This window comes from Aythya marila (assembly GCF_965140915.1).
Source record: "Aythya marila genome assembly, chromosome: 8".
Classification (NCBI taxonomy): Eukaryota; Metazoa; Chordata; class Aves; order Anseriformes; family Anatidae; genus Aythya; species Aythya marila.
In genome coordinates, this window is record NC_139049.1 from 18235012 (window position 1) to 18255233 (window position 20222).

The 20222-nt window shown below is 40.5% G+C and overlaps 1 protein-coding gene across 1 annotated transcript in view; it reads right to left on the bottom strand.

The window, feature by feature from the left end:
• The window catches only part of PRKACB (protein kinase cAMP-activated catalytic subunit beta), a 69125-nt gene extending 60176 nt beyond the window's left edge, over positions 1 to 8949 (bottom strand). The window contains exon 1 of the mRNA XM_082766074.1: positions 8679 to 8949. Coding sequence (XP_082622200.1) covers positions 8679 to 8724 — 46 coding nt within the window. The 5' untranslated portion in view covers positions 8725 to 8949. The remainder of the gene's footprint in view (positions 1 to 8678) is intronic.
• Positions 8950 to 20222: the final 11273 nt, after the last annotated feature.

Consider the following 20222-nt stretch of genomic DNA (forward strand, 5'->3'; position numbering starts at 1 on the left):
GCTAATTTGCAAAAGAACCACCAGACACCCCAAAAAAACATTAAGAAGCACTACACATCCTGAACTTCCCCATTAATCCCACATCACATGAAGCTGTTGTAGACCTACACTAATTGCAAAACCAGTTTGCAATTTCAGATTCATAGAAGCCATTACATTATTCAGCACCTTATTGCTGAATAACGGTGCTGCAGCCCAGCAGTGCAGGACCTTGTAACCCATCATCCACACAGCTGAGTGCCGGTGCTGGGACGTGGGGACATGCACTGTGCCCTTAGTCCTCGATTTCATGGGATGTCTCCTTTCCATCACACAGCTTTTCATATGGACCAAATGTGACTCTAGGTTCCAATTTTAAAAGCCTGCCCAGTACAAAGCAGTCTTCCAGCAGTCAGTGAGGATACACCTCTGTTCATCACAATACCATCTCCTATTAGGAAATACCAAGCTCTTTCAGATCAGTATGGCATGATTTTAGCCACGTAATGCTTTGTCTCTCACCACATTGCCCATTTTTCAATGAGAAATCCTGACTAAAAATCCAAGCTTCCTATTAATTAATTTATGGATCAGTTAATAATAAAATGTTTGAATACAGGTAATTTGCATTAAAAATGATAGATCTGGTGCAGTTAAATCACACTTTTCCCAGTGAAAGGCTAGATTATCATATGCTTAACAATTAGAATTTAAATATACAATAAAGCTATCACTGTTACCTGCTGTAAGACAAACAAAGAATTTCAAACTGCCTAATATCACATTAATCAAAACTAACCTTAATTACTATTACAGCGTACCTGCTGATTTATCTGAGTACATACACCCTTAATTATGTCACTTTACACGAGGGAAGAGCAAATGGATTCCAGATAGAGGCAAAATAGCAATCTTTTTTTTGTCTTTAAAGTCACCTTCTTTGTGCCAGAAACGCAGCTTCCTTTGTTTTAATTCCTTGAATCATGTTGCGACTGTGGAAGTCTGAGGGTTTATAGACCAGCAGTAACAGCAAGTGCAGTAGGTTATCAAGTACGCACTTGCTGCAAGCAGCTTAAATTGAATGAAATAAACTAGAGTTCACCATGTCTTCTCTTTACACATTCCAGTATTTTAACAAAGGGATAAACAAGAGGCAGACATAACAAAACTAACCTTTACATACCACCCAGATGAGACATACCTTCATCTACTATGTGGAAGGCAGATTTCTAGGCTTCTCATTTTAACATCACGGGTAAGCTATTTTACTATTTCACTTAGTCCATCAAACAGACACTACCTGTCAAGAAACCATCAGGGCAAGGTAGAAGAGTAATTCTCTGCCATTTGTAAGGAGCAAACTTAGCTCAAAACACTCATCAGGCTTTCGCTAGTAGAAAACAGCCATGTCATGGAAAATACTTTTGTTTTCTCATAGTCTAGAGACCCATTTATCTCTAATACGTAGAGCATATTTACATAACTCTTCTGAAAGACTTTCTGAAACCCTCAAAACTATGGCTCAAAACTATGAATAGGCCAAAGTACAGAAACTGAAAACAAATTGTCTAGTCTCAAGTTATTAAAAAAATGTGGCTGTTTTTTGTTTCTATTGTTTGTTTAAACACACACATGCAAAGTGCTTCCAACCCTTCACTACATTTGAAAACAGTACACAACACACACGGCAAGTCCTCACACCCTAACCCTTACTACGCAAACACTTACACAGAAACACATTAATTAATACACGTGTCCACTAATGTACACGAGAACTCATTATACTATAAGCTACCAAGCTGTCTATGATTGTAGATGAACCCCTCTTATCAAAGAACAGCTGAAAACAGTTTAATGAATGAACAAGTGAACGAATGAAACAAAAAACTTCGGTACACTTGTTTGAACATCAAATTGGCAAAAGACAACTGAAGTTAAATACAAAATTAAGTTAAAAAAAATATTGTTTTAAAGATTTATACGTGTGGACATGGAAAGAAGCGATGTTTTACTATATCTTCTCAACCCTTTTAGCTCTAAATGCTTGAGTAAACCAAGCCCAACTGCTAGGTGCTAACACCTCTCACTAAAAACTGAGCTGTGAGACAAAGTAATTTGTTACATGAACACAGGCAGACAGCAAAGAGGTGGTTTGGAGTAATCATTTTAGCAAGAAGTTAGCAGGGTGAGGTCTTAGGAGACTGTTGAGTTAATCTAAGAGCTCAGCACTGAGAAGAGAGCCCTTCTTCCTTGCCACCTCACCATTTCATTGCCAGAAGCACTTTCACTGCTTCCTTTGAATCTGTCTGTTGCCATCTGACACCTCAGCAAAGTGATTTGGCTTGCAAAATAATTGTAGATAACGTAAAGGAATAAAAGCCAGTTTTTTGCCTATGTAAAGCAGCTTAACAATGGATTGGAAAAACATTGGAATTGTGACATGTGAAGGGACTAGGAATAAAAACATGCTTCTGCACAGCACAAGCCACCAGATGGGCTCAGCTGTTTTGTGAAACCTTACCCTTTAGTGGACGTTGCTCTGCTGTGACGCTGAAGGAACAGCTAACAGGATGCCAAACGGCAGGCTCAATAAAGCAGCATAGATTGCCATCCACTTGTGCTGACCCCTAACACAACAGGCAGAGCTACCTCAGCGTCTTCCTTTTAGTTCCCCGTAGGGCAACACACACGAACACACCCTGAGAGCGCTTTGTCCCGATTCTCCAGCTGCACAGACCACTAGCCCCACTTTTATCTTCTATTTCCTATCTGTCTGTATTCACCTTACTATCCAGAACTGATCTTGTATGCTTTGGAGAATAAATTCTGTTTGGTGTTTTTACCAAGCGGGATCGTAATTCACAGCCAGCCCGCCTGACCCCTAGGATAACACAAATAAATAATGCTACACACAGGAATGAAAGTAATCCTCTCCCAATGTACCAGGAAAAAAATGGAGGAGGGCAAACATTTCTTCAGTTTGCAGTTCCTAAAACAACACATTTCTCACTTCACTTACCTCCACCGAGCTCCACCGCTACTCTGCCCTGTCCCCCAATCCCCAGGAAACGTTTCTACATCAGAAGATAAAACCCACGTGGGGCCAAGGGGACGTGCAGGTTAGCTCAGCCCCAGCATCACGGCTCCCCTTGCAGCACCTGCAGGCTCTCACCTCAATGCTGGTGCCGGTACCTGCACTGGTGCCACCACCATCCTAGCTCCAGGCACTGGGATCAGGCAGCTGCTCCAGGTTAACCTAAGTCCCTCCCGCTTTCCCTTTTTTTGCAGGGTTATTTTTAACCTAGATCAATCTCAGATTCAGTTCACCTTGTTGTCTCATAAATAGTTGTTCCAGCACACTCGAGGACACAGAGGCTGGAAAAAAAGTGGCAGGGGGACAGAAAAGCAGAACTGCAACCTAAAGAAATGCTTATAAAATAACACCTAACACCTGTAACAAAGACGGAGCCTGAGAGCAATGCTGCAGAGCAGTCTCCTTGCCAAGTTCCAGCCCTAAGTTTCACCAGTTTATAAGAAAAATCCCCTGTGACTTGAGGTTTCTAACACTGAAAACTCTACAAGTTTAAATGACCAGAAACACTGATTAAAAAAATACTGTACGTGTCTCTGATCTGCACCCCACATGCTGTGTAGCATAGACAATACCCTTTATTAAACTAACTACTCTAGTTAAAATTAAAAAAAAAAAAAAAAAAAAAAGGCTTCTGGGCAAGCAAGCCCTTCATGATGTCTTCAGTAAGGATGCAGGCAAAACACACAAAATCTGACAATCATCCAAAGCCCTTTCCACAGCTCTGTCCAAAGGAGAGATGTGTCAATTACGGAAGAACTGAACTAACTGGAAAAGAATCCCAGACAACCTCATACACAGCGGGGGAATACGCCCCTCCACACAGGCAGGGGAGCCCACGAAACTAACTTCCAGTATTGCGTCCTTACAGTTTTTCCACTTATTGCTCTGCCCACATTTCACTCCCTATACCAATGAGGTGGTCTGCAGCAAAGACACAGGCTTCATCACACTAAGGAAAAAGGGAACTCTTCCCCAAAAACGAGAATTCTGACTGTTTTTTGTGGTACTTGATTCCATTATTTCTACGAATGTGGGTATACGGTTAAATGAATGAATTCAAAGAAACCTAGCAGCAAGGGAACGCCGAGTAATTGAAAATATTCTGTCTAAAGGCCTAACTACAACAGCTAAATACATAAACTAATTTATCACTTGGGGGTCCTTCTGACCTTTTGTTATGCTCCTAGGTGGCAATCATTTACTGAATAATAGCCTTTTTCTTTGCTAGTCCAAGCTGTGAACAAGCATTTTGTTTTTAATTAAAGAAGAATTCTAAAGTAATAGCGTGCCTCTTTTGATGGCATATACCAACAGTCTTACATTGGTGATTCCATCAAACACATTTTTATGTATTGGTTCAGCAAGTGATTGTAACTACCTCTGACTTTCAGATGATAGGATCCTACATTGCTGAAATCTAATCAATCAATGGTGAAACAATTCAAGTCCAAAAATATAAGGGAAGAAGCTTTAAAAACACTTGAAATGGATTCTGTGGATAACATCACTACGATATATATATTTTAATTGCCCTGTATACAATAAATACTGATTGTTGATAAATAGCTGATGTTCTAAAATGTGTAAACAAGGCTCCAAAAGCTATCTATTTCAGTATCAGAAAGCACAAACAAAATAAGCAAAAAAAAGACAAAAAGCTGATGAACAAGAACACTGAAATGAGGGTCCCTGGAAGAGTGACAAGGAATCAGCAAGCTTGGAATAATAATGGACATGGAGCTTTTCACCTCTAGTTCACTGATTTTAATCTAATCAAGGTCAGCAGTGACAGAGCTTTGCCTCAGCCAGTCTTCACGTGAAATGAACTTGTGGTCTCTTAGTTCTCAATGAGTAAATACAGCAGACTGACCCAGCACCAAACACACGTGAAAAATAAGAAAAAAAGGAGGGTAAGATCTACTGGCAAAGGAAAATTAAGAAGGCTGAATATTCCTGTCAAACACACTTCAAAAGAACACTACTTTCAGAATAATTATAAGAGTTAAAAAGGGAAAAATCAACTATAATGGGAACTCTGTCAAAATGAAGATACTGTAGAGGGAACACTCTGAGGAGGAGTGAATGAACATAAAACTCACATGCAGAGTCCACATCCATACCACATTCATATCGCTTAGAGACTTAAAGACCCCAGAAGGTGAAGCTACTAAAGACATGAGATTACCAAAACCCTTGTATACGGGAAGCTGGAGATCTGGCTAGCAGATAAAAAGCAATGTGTACAGAATTATGATTTGAAAATCTTGGATAGTGTAATTTTAAACATGTTTTAAGAGCAGTTTACTGTTACATACTGCTACAGAAAAAAATGCCAAGGACCATCAGAATCCTGCACAGCACAACTCAGAAGTCCAAGCAGTGTAGTTTCAATAGCTATGGAGAGAAGATATACAAGCCTTCCAGTCAGCAAAGAGTGCACTCTAATCACCTGGTCTCTAATCCAGTTTGGCGATTAAAAAGAAAGAAACTGATAATATCTAAGCTAATTATTTTTGAACATCACTACCCCCAAATATTTTCCAAGTGATTGAAAGAGAGATTACTGTTAGCTTCTAAAGAAATTTTTTGTTGCCAGGTATGACACTCCCTTAGATATTTAAAAGGACAAATAAATCGGAGCTGTACATAGCAATTACTTTAAAAGGCTGTATTAACAAGTTATCTGAAGAAAAAAAGATATATATTTTCAATGAACTTTACAATTTGCAGAGCTGACATTCATTTCTGTTTAGAAAACTGCCCTAGTAAACGTAAAACATTTCTGTTTTATATAAAATCAATGACAATCTTTAAACAGATCCACTTAGTAGATTAAGTAAAATACTCTGTGACCTTTTTTTAAGCTCAGAGATGTGTTGTAGCTGTTTCTTTTATTTTGTGTTACTTCAATATATTATTCCAAGATAATGAATGTTAGAGTCAACATTCTCCTACACTAATTGCAACAAGTTAAGGTAAGCTCCTAGTGACTCTTTTTTTTAAATGCAATTAAAAAGTCAACACGTGGTAAACGCATAGGTGGTTAAAGAAAATTTCTCAGCTACTGAGAGCAGCTGAAGAAAAAAACAACAGAACAGATCAATGAAAGGCAAAATTAGGATCAGGGATCAGACTTAGAGAAACTTTTAAGATGACTGACAAATGTGTCTCTTAGATTACTTTTATTATTCTAAAAAACTCTCAAAATCTGTAGGCTGTTTTGCCCTGTAGATACCCAGGGAACCCGACAAACCCATTTAAAGCAGGTACAGAGTCAGAGCCTTAGGCTTCTCTTTAGTAAAGGATCACTTTAATTTTGGTCCTTAAAATCTACTGCACATTAAGAGAGCCTGGAACAGAAAGGCATAGGAAAAAAAACAGAAAAGCCTATACTGAAACATTCCACCTTCTGTATACGCATATATACGTCTTGCCCTCTGACCTATGTAAGCCTGAGTTGATTTTTGGTAGCTGAGCTTAAGAAACTTAACCAGCATTCAGATTTCATTCACTTTCAACTTCTGCCTAGAAATCCTATGAAATGTTTGCCTCATCCTACTATTGGCATTCACATACAACTATTTTTATTCCTCTAGGCAGCTCAAGTGAAGTAACAAGAACTGAAGAAGTTCAAAAATACGTGGAAAGCTGAAACAAATAAGAGGAGCGTAAAGGCCACAGTTAGGCGAACAGCATTCGCCTGTGCTGACCACAGATAGGGAAGGGCTCTCAAATTACACTTGATGAACTAGCAAGTGTAGTTATCAGAGGAAGCCAAGTTACCCTTCATTGTTCTCTCGGGGACCTTAGCATGCCCTTGATCCACACAATGCCATAAGCTGTAGGCATGGATCAAGGGCATAACATCACTTTCACTAGGCATACCCGGGTATTTTTCTGTCACCGCTTCAAACTACTTCATTCTAAGTGCCCTGAAGTTTGGGATACATGCAATTAAGGACACATACCAGGAAAAAACAGCAGGAAAACTGTCTTGGCAGTGTGAATATGTATTAGAAACATTAAAGCTTTATCACACTTCATGTTTCTCTAGTTTTCAGATACAACGCATTATATGAATAGATTACATATCAGCTTCCACTGCCAGTAAAATAAATTATCAGAAGCAATGTTTAGTATGTGTATAGTACTCATCTACTATTGATCCTCATAGTAAATGAATCCTCATCTTTCCCAGCAGCATGTCAATGATGATCAATTTCTTCTCTCTGTTACAAAGTTGTATCATTACAGAGCCCCTGGCTGCTAAATATACTGAGTAATTGAACATCTGAACTTGATGTCTCTAGCAGCATTTCATTTTCACATGTTAACTCTTCAGCAAAGGGAGAGAGAGGAGTTTTGAGCCAAACTATTTCTGCAACTTAAAATCACTGCATTTAGTAATACAGGAAAAATAATTAAAAAGGAAGTAAACGCTCTCTGTGGTGTAGCATTATTTAACTGCAAATAGCGATACAGCCACTGCTAGGTGCAAAATACAGTGTTTTGCTGTCTGAAGTACTTTGAGCAATCCAACCCACCCCCATTTTCATAGGCTAAAACGCTTCCCGTGAAAAATAACTGTCCTCAGCCAAACAATACAAACACCAATGGTCACACACACAGAACGTGTGTGTTGTGAAACCCGTAATAACCAGACGGCACGTGAGAACCAGAAGGAGAAGCCGCACAGCGGGACTGGATCGGCCAAGCCGAGTCCCTTGTCCTGCATCAGGATGTGGGGTGCGGGTGGAGGGCGCGCTGTGTGGGCAGCTGCTGCCCCGTGTACGGTGGGTTACCCGCTCCTACCCCAGCCCTGGGTGGTGGGTATGAAGAGTAAACAGAGTGCAGAAAGACACCAAGGCGTAACTGGGAGGTTTAAGCTCCTGTCCGTGCTCAGACCGCCCGTGGCATTTCCCATAACAAAGGGCATTGTTGTGGAGAGCGCTGCGCTTGCACAACGGGCTGCTCTCTGCGCCTTGCCTCTTCTCCCATCCACAACAAACAGACCCAAAGTTTCCAACTGGAAAGCGTGCCAGGAAGTTAACTTTCTGCAAATAACGCCCGCCGCTCTTTCCCCCACCGACCGGATCGCCTCTGCACCACTTAGACACCGTGCCAGGGCGGCGAGGGGAACCGAGCGGGAAGCCCACTGAGGGCGGCGAGTGCCCACCCGTGCCTTTGTCTGCCATTTTACGGCGGCTCGGGAGAAGAGAGGGCCACGGGCGGGCGGTGAGGAGAGAAGAGGAGAGGAGCGGAGCACGCAGGGCACGGCCGCAGCCCCGGGCCGACCCCCCCGGCAGATGAGCGGGGCCGCGGCGCTGCCTCCCGGCGGCGGGCTGCCACCTGCCCGCGGCTCCCCCGCCGGTGCCAGCCACCTGCCGCGGGACAGCCGGGCGGCACGGCTCGGCACGGCTCGGCACGGCTCGGCTCCCGGGGCGGGGCGGGGCGGGGGCCGGGCCGGGGGCTCGCTGGGCGCCTCCGCCGCTAGGCCGCGGGGCCTGCGGGCGGCGCGGGGCGGGCGGGCAGGGCCCGGCCCCTCCTCGGGGCGGCGGGGCCGGGCGGCGGGGCCGGGCGGCGGCAGCGGCCCCCCCTCACTCACCGCTCTCGATCTCGTTGCCCTTCTTGGCGGTGGCTGCGTTCCCCATGGCCGAGCCGGGGCGGCGACGGCGGAGGAGGGAGAGGGAGGGAAGGGGAGGGGGGAAGCGGGACGGATGCCGGGCGGGCGGCGGCGAGGCGGCGGCGGGCGGGCCCGGGGCTCGTGTGGCGGCGCGGCCTGCGGCTGGCTCCCGGCGGCCCCGGCCCCGCGCTGGCTCCCTGTGGCTCCGGCCGCCGCGGAGGAGGAGACGAGCGCTCTGCCCCCCTCCCCCACGCCGACACCCGGCGGAAATGACGACCGGGGCGGCGCCTCCGCCCTGCTGCGCCGCGCGGCGGGCGGCCGGGGGCGCGCGGCACGCGGGGACCCGGCGCCGGCAGCACCGGGGCCAGGACCGGCGCTGCCCTCTTCCCCCCCCCCCATCCCGCCCCGACCGCCCGGCGGCCCGAGGGAGCGGCACCGGGCACCGCAGGGCACCGCGGGCGGCCGCCTGCCCCCGGCCCCACTCGGCCCCGCCTCGCCCAAGGTGACCCCGCGGCCGCCCCCGGTGCGGTTACGGGGCTCGGCGTCGCACCCCCGGCAGCGTTGCGAAAGGGAGCGGGCTGCCGGGGAGGAGTTGTTGTTTTTTTGGCTTCTCCCTTTTGCCGCCGCTCGTGGCAGAAATAGCTCCGGCTACGCTTTTTCGAATGGTATTGTGACTTTCGAGTCGGTGATAGCTCTCTAAATAGATGTATTGGAGCGTTTCTGCGGTGGAAGGAAATGCTTATCAAAAGGAAGGCTCTAGCTTGTTGTGCCTTGCAGTGGTGAGAGCAGAGAGCCGACGTGGTAATCCTGTGGCTCACAAGCCGCGTGTATTTACTAGGACAATTTAGGCGATACCGAGCCCCTTCTGGCAGCGTTCCTGCCCCAGGGCTACAGGCTGCCCCCACTGTGCTGGCGGCAGCAGTCCCAGCTACCATCTTTCTATCAACATTCCCGCTTGACACCCTGGGCCACCTCCCTGCACCCCACACCTCCTCTCTCAGCCTAACACTGAATGACCTTACCCTTTGCAGGACAGTGCTTGACATGCACACACCAGTGTGCAATCAAACCAAACCAGGTACCTCTGGAAACCAATGTCAGGTGTCCTGAGGCTGTACAGTACATTTATGTACACTACATAAACACCGGACAGATCAAGCCAGCACGGAGCTCTGCCTTGACAGGTACAAGCTGCCTGGACTACCTGGTTGCAAGGTTCCGGGAACACTTATCTGAATTATCCTGATGTTTTGTACATTGAAGACCCACCAATGAACCCTTCAGTTAAGGGATTTTCTCCTACATTTTCACCTTTTCATTTTCATTATCCTGATCTGTGTGATGCTGCTTGCTTCACGTGAGTATCTGTGTTTTTATGATTAAAGAAGCAGTCTCTGAGGAAGCTGGGTCTTTATTGGTTTGAAGAACAGAAACAAGACAAACACAGTGAGGAAATAACCTGCAAACCACTGGGGGCAGTGATGCCACTACTGTTGAGGAGGACTGTCACATTTTGCCACAGCTGGAATCTCTTAATTCTTTAGGCACCTCACCTAGAGGTTCAGGGAGGTCCTGGTAATTCATTCTGGCAGGGAAGAGCAAGTAGATTGCAATGGCCAGATCTGCACGAGCAAAAGTTAGGTTTGGGAAAAGAAAAAGGTACTTTTGCAATCAACCATCATGATCACTCAGACAATGACAAAAAATCCAAACCAAAACAAAACGTGAGGCACTGTTAACATTTAGATAGATGAGCGTCCGATGATATTGTCACAGATAAAGATGTTACCCCGGTTTTAAACATTTTCCCCACTCCAGCCATCCTAATTTTCATCACAGACAGATTGAATCTGAGTCAGCTGATTTTCATCCAGGTGCTGACAGGCATTTTGATATCCTTGAGAAGACAGCAGCAGCACTGCTAACAAATGAGATATGCTGCAGCATCTTTAACATATTCTTGGCATTAGAGCTCATCCCTCCACTAGCAAATTATGCTGCATAGGCTCCATATGTGAGGATCCACCAAGGTCCAATAGCCATTATTACCCTCTGGGATTTGCTGGACAAGGATTGGCTGGTCAGAGCACATCTTTCAGCAAAATCCTATATAGGCACACAGAGCACGCATATATACATGCGGCAATGCATTATGCTAGTTCTCAAATAAGCACATGCCCGGAATACACATGCAGCACTGATACATTTGCATAAATGTTTACACCCAAGCACTCTCATAATCAAAAACATAACATATAACACATCAACAGTGCTGTGAAACATTAAATGAACCACTTCCACGATCTCAGTATTACGTGTCTAAATGAAGATATACAGACTCAGAGCTGGACATTCTCATTCACTCTGCATACACAACTGATGCTATCTTAATAGGTTAGTATTAATGAATTAATTGCACAACTTATCAATGTTTTGTTGTAGTATATTATACATGAGTATATATAGTTAGCATTCAAAGCATTGACTCTAATTCTAGCCCTTAGCCCTAATTCTCAGTCTGCCTTACTTAACTTCCTTATATAAAATCCTTTGACACCGAAGTGCCTCATGTCACCGCTCACACAGGAGTAATCTCTTCTTTAAGTTTCTTTCAACACAATTGGTTAAACAATGAAATCATGCAAATATGAAAAATGCTCTGTTCATACGTTAGAATTACTCAGTAATGGCACAATCTAAAAATTTTAGATTTCATTTGTTTTGCTGATTTGTGTAAGATTAAAAAAAAAAAAAAAAAAAAGCTATGCTGCAAGAAGTTCAGCCCAGCAGTTTTAGAGCTATACACATTTAATGATGTAGTTTCAGTGACTCACAGTGGGTTTTAATCCATTTTTCTACATATTCGTTGGGTACTATTGATTAGGAATATCCTACGAAGACCAATCTTTTTCCCTGATAAAGCCTAAAGCTCTGTAGAAGATGTATAGTTCCCTAATGAAACTTGGAAATTCAACTCTACGTAAACTCAGAACTAAAAATGAGAGGGTCATTTCAGGACAGGGAAGATGAATTTCTGGTAGATAGGAGGCTCTCACATGTGCTTTTAATGGAAATCACTTTTTCATACAGTAATTACTTCTGGAGCCACATTTCATTTTACTCAGTAATCACACCAATTTCTAGATGAGATAGCAGCATTGCTGCAGCAACTACAACAGTTGATTTCAATACGGATTTGAAACAAATCACTACATTTAAAGCATTACACACCTTAACTTGTTTCCCTTGCATGTAAGGTGGGCCTGCATTGCAAGGGATTGGCATATGGAGTCTGATAGCTTTGTACATTCATACTGGTAATTCTTACTCTGAGGATATGGGCTCTGCTCAAGTAATGGATATGCACCTGCCTATGTTGGTATTCTCTTGATGTGGCTTTAGGATTGCAGCAGTACTTGTAAATTGCATGGTTTGAACACTCGTCTTTGACCACTTTTCCCTAAATCCCACATTCCTGCATCTCTGAATGCCACTGCCAGCTTCCTTCTCTACTCCTAAACAGACCGATATATTTGGCATTTAACTCTTTGTTTTCCTTTCATGTTGTTCCAGACTACTGGCACGTTCCCTGCTGCCAGCTAGCCCAGTGTGGGATGTTTTTCTAGCAGGTTGTTGAAGTGTCAAGAAGCATGTGTATCTCTTGGTGAATACAGAAGCTATTTTCCAAATTTTACAGCTCCTGACCCAGAAACAGGAATATTCATTGCTGCAGCATAATTTCAGATGTGCCAAGAAAATATCAACTATGTCATGTAGATATGCTAGGGGAAAGGATGAAAGCTCAAGTAATTGAGCTTTTCTTCTCACAGAGAAGACCAAAAGAAAGGTCTTACACTGTGTTTCTACAATATCTGAAATTACCAGCCCCTGAATCCAAATGAAACCAGAGCAACTTGGTACAACAACTTGCTCTATCAAATGCCCTGAAAAATGCTCATTGATGCACTCTGTGAATCCAGGAGGAATCTGGAGCCTCAGGAAAGCATACTACCCACGTGTGACAGTTGCAATTTTGTAAGACATTTTAGTTCAAAGTGGGAGGCTTTTTAATTAAGAATAACTTGAGGTTCCTTCAGTGTGATTAGGTACACTTAAAGGAAGATGTTCCAAAGGAATTTTACACTTGCAGTCAACACTTTTCCACTTCCATCCTTCCCTTCTTGATGCTAGACATTTCCCAGGATAGCCACTGGTCAGAGAAATTATTTAAACACAGAAGCAAAGGGTTTATATATTTTCTTACTGCTTTTAGCTATACCTATTTCACAACAAACCTCTCAAAAGTCATAAAGTTGCAAGGTGGTGATTTATTTCCTTTTCCCTGGTGTTTTAAATATAGATTAAAAAAGGTAAGTTTGAGCTGTGCTTCTGCCTTCCTTTAGTATCGCCTCTTGACAAGATACCATTTGTCAATTTTACTATGGATAGTAGATATATTCATTCATTGGAGGTACTAGGTGCTGTCTTGTGATCAATGTCCTACTGATTAGACATGTTTTTTTGCAGAGATAAATTACAGACGTCCTTAATGGGTAAGTCCATCTGCTCAGTTTTTGCCCTTTATCTTATATGATCATTTGGGAGAAGAGGCGTAGTCTCTCACTATCAGTCAAACAACACTTCTTTCAGTTGCGTATTACTGTTCTGCAGATTCTTCCATGTTTGTAGAAGACACTGCCTGCACATTTGTGATTCAGAATGAATTACTAATAACTGTTAAGGAAAATTCACTGACTGACTTCTATAACTGACTGTGTTCCTTTTGTGTATCCTGCTGCCATCAGGCTCATTTTAAAATTTTCCTTATCCACATCAAGAGAAGTCCTTCACTTTTCTACACAGGTGTCCAAACATTTTGAATCCATGATAGATTGCCTAGCCAAGAAAAGCAAGATAGTAAAAAAAAATCTTGATTTGTTTCACTCTGAACAGTTGATTGTGTACAAAATATAAGAGTAGAGAAGAACACTGAAGAAATTAATCGCATGCCTTGTTCTTGCACTTTAAGTAGTTCAGCAACATATTTGGTTTGTAGTACACAAACTATAGAAAGAACAAAACTTAAATAAAAATGAATGGTATAGTTGTCTAACATAGTTCCAGTCTAGTCACAAAGTTTGAATAACTTTGAGTACACAATGAGTATTTCTATTCAAAATGTGTAGGTGTTTAATAAACTATATACTAAAACATTTTCAGTGCACTTGAATCTTCATTATTTGCATGCTTACTGTAATTTAGAGGTGATCAATATTATACTAATGTTTGTTCTTACTGTATATTGAGACTCTGTATCACTTTTCTTTTGCAGAATAAAAAAAAAAAAAAATAGTAGTGTTATTAAATTTCTCTTTTAGGCCTTTTCTATGGAGATCTCCAAGTTAATTACACTTGTTAATTTAAAGTACACTAAGCTACATTGAATGCCTCTGTACATATTTTTATTCAGAATTAAAAATGACCTTAATTCAATTTAGTTTAACTTACTTTAGAAGTGAAATAGGCTACCTTAAATGAAGGTCACTTTAATCCTAACTAAAAGAGTTCACACAAAGAGTTTGTGAGGCTTGACTACTGCATCCAAAAATATTAATTTAGATTATTTCACAGTATTACCACACAGAGAATCCCCCATTCTAGTTTACAAGCTTATTTTTCACTTTCTAAGAGGTATTCTGATAATTTTGTTTAGATGACAGAAGGGAAAATACATTAGAATCATGCCCAAATGGAGTGGATGTCAAGAAAAAAATAGTATTGCTAAATACTAGAGCACAAGAAAACTATTTATTTATTTATTTATTTAGAATATATCTCTTACCTGCTTTTCCTTTTCTTCTTGATGTCCTGTCATCACACAGTGATGTCATGCTGTGTCATCTCTTGGTATGAAGACTTATAACAAAAAACACCAGTTTTTGAGCTTGTTATCAGCACTTGATTTCTTTTAACTGCTAGAATGAGTTAGAAGGAAAAAATTCTGGTCAGAACTCTAGTACAGATATCTTTGTGTATTGTATACCAAAGACATTGACTTCAGTCTGATCATAGTTATATGATGTAAGAAGAGTCTTCTAAAAGAGAGCTTCTTTTACTTAGCATTACAGAAGCAGACTTAAAAAATTATTTGTATTCATCTCACAAACAGTGTCACCTAATTAACAAAAAAATACATAAGCATGGCTTTTAAGATATGCTTTCACCTTCAGAGCTTACATAGCTAAGTAGAAATTTGAATAGAGTCAGTGCAGACTGTAGCATTAATAGAACATAAAGCAAAATATATTCAAAGTATACTTTACTGAAATGCTCCTGATAAGTAGAAAGCCCAAAATAAATTCTTCTGTAGTCCAGTGTGTTCAGTGATTACTCTGGAGCCAAGGTGCTCTAAAGAGATCCTCTTTATTTCACGATACAGTTTCAAATGCTTCTGTTTGACAGAGCATATATGTCTGCAGAACTTCTAAGACTAGAAAAATTATGCCTCTTTCAAAATACTAAACAATTCCTAGCATCACATATACCTTTCCCAACAAGTTTAATAACAACTCTTAAACAATTTGAATATCACACAGAATTCCTTATGCTTATAAACAAAGTATTATCAATATCATTAACGTTTAGCTGACCTTAGAGATATTCATATCATGGCTTATGTCTGCTTGAAATATCAGTGATACTTCTGCTGGAGGCAGAAAATTCACATTTTCATTAAGTGCTAGGTCCCAAAATTTGATCTTTCAAACCTTTTTTTTTTTTTTGCTTCCAACCAAGTGATTGTTTTTTTTTCCAAGCAAAAAATGAGTCTTTGTCCTTTCTTTCCTCTCTTTTGTTATTTAGAAAGTGTTTATGTTTTCTGTTTGCTTTTTTTTCTTTTTTTTTTTTTTTCCAAAGATGCGATATATAAGATACAAAAACACCAACTTTGCTGCTCAGCAAATGCTAGTCCGACTTCAAAGTTTCACTAGCATTTGTGTTGATTTGCATCATATATTTTTACTGGATCGTATTCACTCCTTGCTGACAGCAGCTTCCAGTATCCCATTCACTTTAAATAGAGATGGGATCACTCAGCTTTATTTATATTTTTGTAGCTATTCACATCCCAGTTCTTTTCAAATGTTACTGTTACCAGCTCTCTAGGTGTGTGGGTTTTGTTACTATTTCTCCATGAGATTGTTGGAAATAACAACTGGCTTCTTTTGTATATACTCTGCAAATCTTGTTACTGCTTTAGTATCATAACATCATTGCAAACAACCCAATAAACTAGGAATAATAACAATTAGTAGTGACATAACTAAATCCAAGCTTCACTGTATTCTACTCAAGTGCCTGTCCTGTAACTTGTGTCCCACAGTCATATATCACTACTGGGTAAAGAAGTATAGCTAAGAAGCTTTTTTAATGCAGAATCAGCTCTTCAGCTGTAATATATTTAGTAGTGCTCTCTCAGAATAGAAAACCTGTGTAGGATAGTTCTCCTGGTTTATTATTTCTACCTAGAAGCAGATTTTTAAACAGAATCAATACATTTTCTGGGGAAACACAAACCCTGAATTTTACCTGTTTATCTTTCTCCAAGCAGTTGATTTTCTCAGAGGGTTATAACACAGGTCCTAGAAATAATGGGATATGTATTACATTCAATTAGATGTGCATAACTACTATTTGCTCTCATGGTTACATAATACTGTTGTTTCTTTTGGACACACCATCTTCTGCAAACGTCCGTAGTTCATATGAGAATGATCATCTCAGCCAGAGGTGTTAACAACATGCAGTTTGCTCATGGTTTACCATCCTGGTGCTTGAAGAGTCTGTCAAATTAATACATGCTTTTGCTTAACTTTCAGCTTCTCCTATTTGCTTAATTTGCGTTGTTATTCCTTGTTTATGATTTCAAGCTCTGCATACTTTTTAAAATCTACCATCTTTGTCTTACAATATTTTGAGCCCTTGGTCACATCTAAGGTGCAGTCCAATGCTTTATTCAAGTACCATTTCCTTGGCACATTCTAAATTGCCTCATCTGGGGGTCTACTTCTCCCAGCAATCTACTACTGTACTATTCCCTCTCCACTTTATTGCAAACCAGGAGCTAATTAGCTTTATAGAACTGGAAGGTTTTCTTAAATATAAAAATCTTCAGTAGTTCTTACCCTAAAACAGGCTAATGCCATGCTTATTATAATACCTGTAACAGACAAAAATATACTGAGCTAAAATTTGTCACCCCAAATGTATAAACTACAAAATACTTTCAAACCTTCAGGTTCAAATATGTAACTTTCATATGCTTTCATTATTATTATTATTATTATTTAGAATATAATACTCCTCGTTTTTGTAACAGTTCTGTGACTATCCTGTTTTGCCTGGATTGCTGAAAACTGCTAAATATGCCAAATGCATCAGCACTTGCTATTTTCAGAAGGAAAACCTTCTGGTTGACTTGCTTTTAAATAACACCTAGTGCTTCCAGATGTACATTGGAGTGTTCTTTTATTCTTTTCCAGTAGTTTCTGGTATTTCCAGAATTTGAGTCTTTAAATGCTCTGATTTCTTCAATGTCTTTCATTTCTTGTTACTGCCAGTGCCATAAATGAGGAGTTATTCTAGGTTCAGATGATTACAGACATTTGTTGATCATGTGTGTCCATAGTGCCTTTTCCTCACACTTATAAGACAGAAATCTAAAACTCTAAAGGAACATTTACACCAGTAACCTTTCATCATGAAAAATTATAAAGAAAATTACAGTATTGCATTTATAGGTGTGAATCGATTGAAAAGACTCATGCAATAAACAAACAGTAAAAGACACTTTCCATCTTAAAAAAAAAAACACAACAAAAACACTACCACCACCAACAACAAAAAACACAAACAACAAAAACAAGCCAAGAAACAAACTTAGAAATTATTGAAGATCTATTTTTTGTTTGTATTTCTCCTTCTAGCTTTGTCAGACAAGTATCTATAGTGTTAGCCAAGAAGAACTTAATCCTCAGCAACATAAAGTGGCTATTCCAAGTGGCTGTAATGCAAATACTGATGTAAAAGCTTTTCCTTCCCAACTCTAGAACCTAAGATGTCATTGGCAGAATGTGGTTTGATATCAAATGTTCTGTACTTTCGATAGTTGCATGACCAATCCTGCAAGAGAATGTTTTCAAGCACGTTCTTTTAATCTCAGAGATCTTTGACTTCTACTCACATTTAATCCAAGACAGATTTACAGATTTTCTTCAAACTCAATTTAACATCTAAAATGTTGAACTCATTTTGTAATAATAGTTGACATAAATATGTTGCTTCTGGTGAAATGGTGAAACTTTTTTAAAATCCATGTTAAAAGATTATAAACATGAAATACAGGTTTTTCACAGGAATGTGAAAGGTTGTTTTTGTTTGTTTGTTTTTTGTTTGTTTGTTTGTTTGTTTTTGCACAAAGGGCAGATCTATTCCAAAGGAATATATGAATCAATAAATGTCTACATATAGAAATTAACTTACAGCACTGGAAACCAAAGAAATGCTTGAACTACTTTTAAATAATTTCTGGCAAAGACAATTGAGGCCTAATAGAGAATGTATAACCATACAGATACCTGACCCTGTTAGGGATAATGTTGACACTTATTTATGTTATGGCCAGATGCAATATTTTAACTTGGGGTGATGCAATTTTGTGTGGGTTACTTAAAACAGATACCTTTGAATATCCTCTCTATCTTTCCACAGAGATCTAAGAAGTGTCCTTTTCCTAATGCTAAAGACTTCAAGAGCTTTTAAAGAAGCCTTTAAATATGCTAATGCATCTTATCACTCTACCTTTATTCCTTTTTTATCCCTTTTTGTCTCCCTTCCTCTCCTTTCCCATTCCATTCAGTTTACTTACTTTTTTCCACTCTGTTGTACTGCAAATTTACTTACAAAGTAGTTATTTTTTAATAGTTGAAAGCTAATGAAATTCAGCATCACACTTGGATGATGGTTAGCACCCCTGCTTCGTCCAAATAACAGGGACATTAGATCTCGTTTTCACTGATAGATTTGAACATAAATATGCATGCATGTCTAAATGAGTTGGGGCCCTACCTGGTCATTATTAAAAAGGCAAACCACAGTTGAGATTTCTAATCCCTTAAGTGCACACACACAGAGGCAAAGACCATAAAAGCCTTTGTTGAAGATAGAAGTATTTTTCCTTAAAGTCTAAAACGAAACCCTACTTCATACTCAAAAGAAGCTTTGTCATCAGTGGCATCAGGATATTATCTGTAGTGCTTGGCCTGGGTTATTCTATTTTTGCAGCTGTTCCTTCTTATAAAGCATCTTATAGAAAATACTTTGCTTACATGCTGCCATAACATTCCACCAATGTATTGCAGGAAAAGGAGCATAACTAGCCATATTTGTTCCATCAAGGTTCCATAGGACAGAATCTGATTGGGTAAAAAAGTCATTAACAATGGTTCTCCTAGGTAAGTAATTTATTCCTATAATTTCTTAGGTACGTTAATTATGATAAATACAGGTTACTTCATCCTTCATTTAAAAGTACTTGCTTAATGGAAGATAGGGGAGGGATATTTCTTTTCTAATCTGCTACCTGTTTGAAGGGGGAGCTAAATGTTTTAAATAATGATCCTTTTACATACAAATAATACAATCAGTGCCAATACTTATCAGTTATGCAGTGCTTTTTCATACATAAGTCTGAGGATGAGACAGACAAATGATGTCAAGGGCTTCTGGAAGTTCCTGTGCTGTTAGAGTGTGGCAGTCCCCTGGCTGCTGGGATTTCTAGGGAGGGGAGGAGAGAAAGGCTGGAGGAAGCATGGGGAAAGCAGCAGAACCCCTTGTGAAGGGCATCTTAACCCTGCTCCAAGAGAGGATAACATTGTAACCATAGTAAAGGAATAAAATAGTGCAGAACAGAAGAGGTTTTGAAAACAGTAAAGGGAGAGAGTAAAGAAGCCAGAAGAATTACAGCACACACATGCAGAAAAAACAGAGAACACAAAACAGGTAAAATTGTTACAGAGAAGAACTTTTAGAACTTGCCTCATTCAACAGGAAAACATACTACATTCTTTTAAGACACGAAATTGCAGGGGAGACAGTATGTGCAGCTTGGGAAGAAAGAGTGCTGCTTATGTCTGGGAGAACCTGTGCTTTTGTTACGATCTCAGCAACGTGTGAGCAGTCCAGGTTTGTCCTTGGCTGTGTGGCTGTTCTGCGCACAGAGCTTTCTAGTCACTTTCCAACAGTTCCAGGTAAAATAAATTGCAGACCTTTGGTCTGAACAAACTATTTTAATGTATGTTTGGACATTCAAAATGATGTCTTAACTTTGAGTAGGGCCTTCATTTTCTGTCCTAGTTGATACAACAAGTCATAACCACTTAATGAAATCACTATTGCTTCTTGGACAAATCAGTCCTCCAATTTCATGGGATTTTTCCTATAAAATAAGGAAATTTAAACTACATTAAT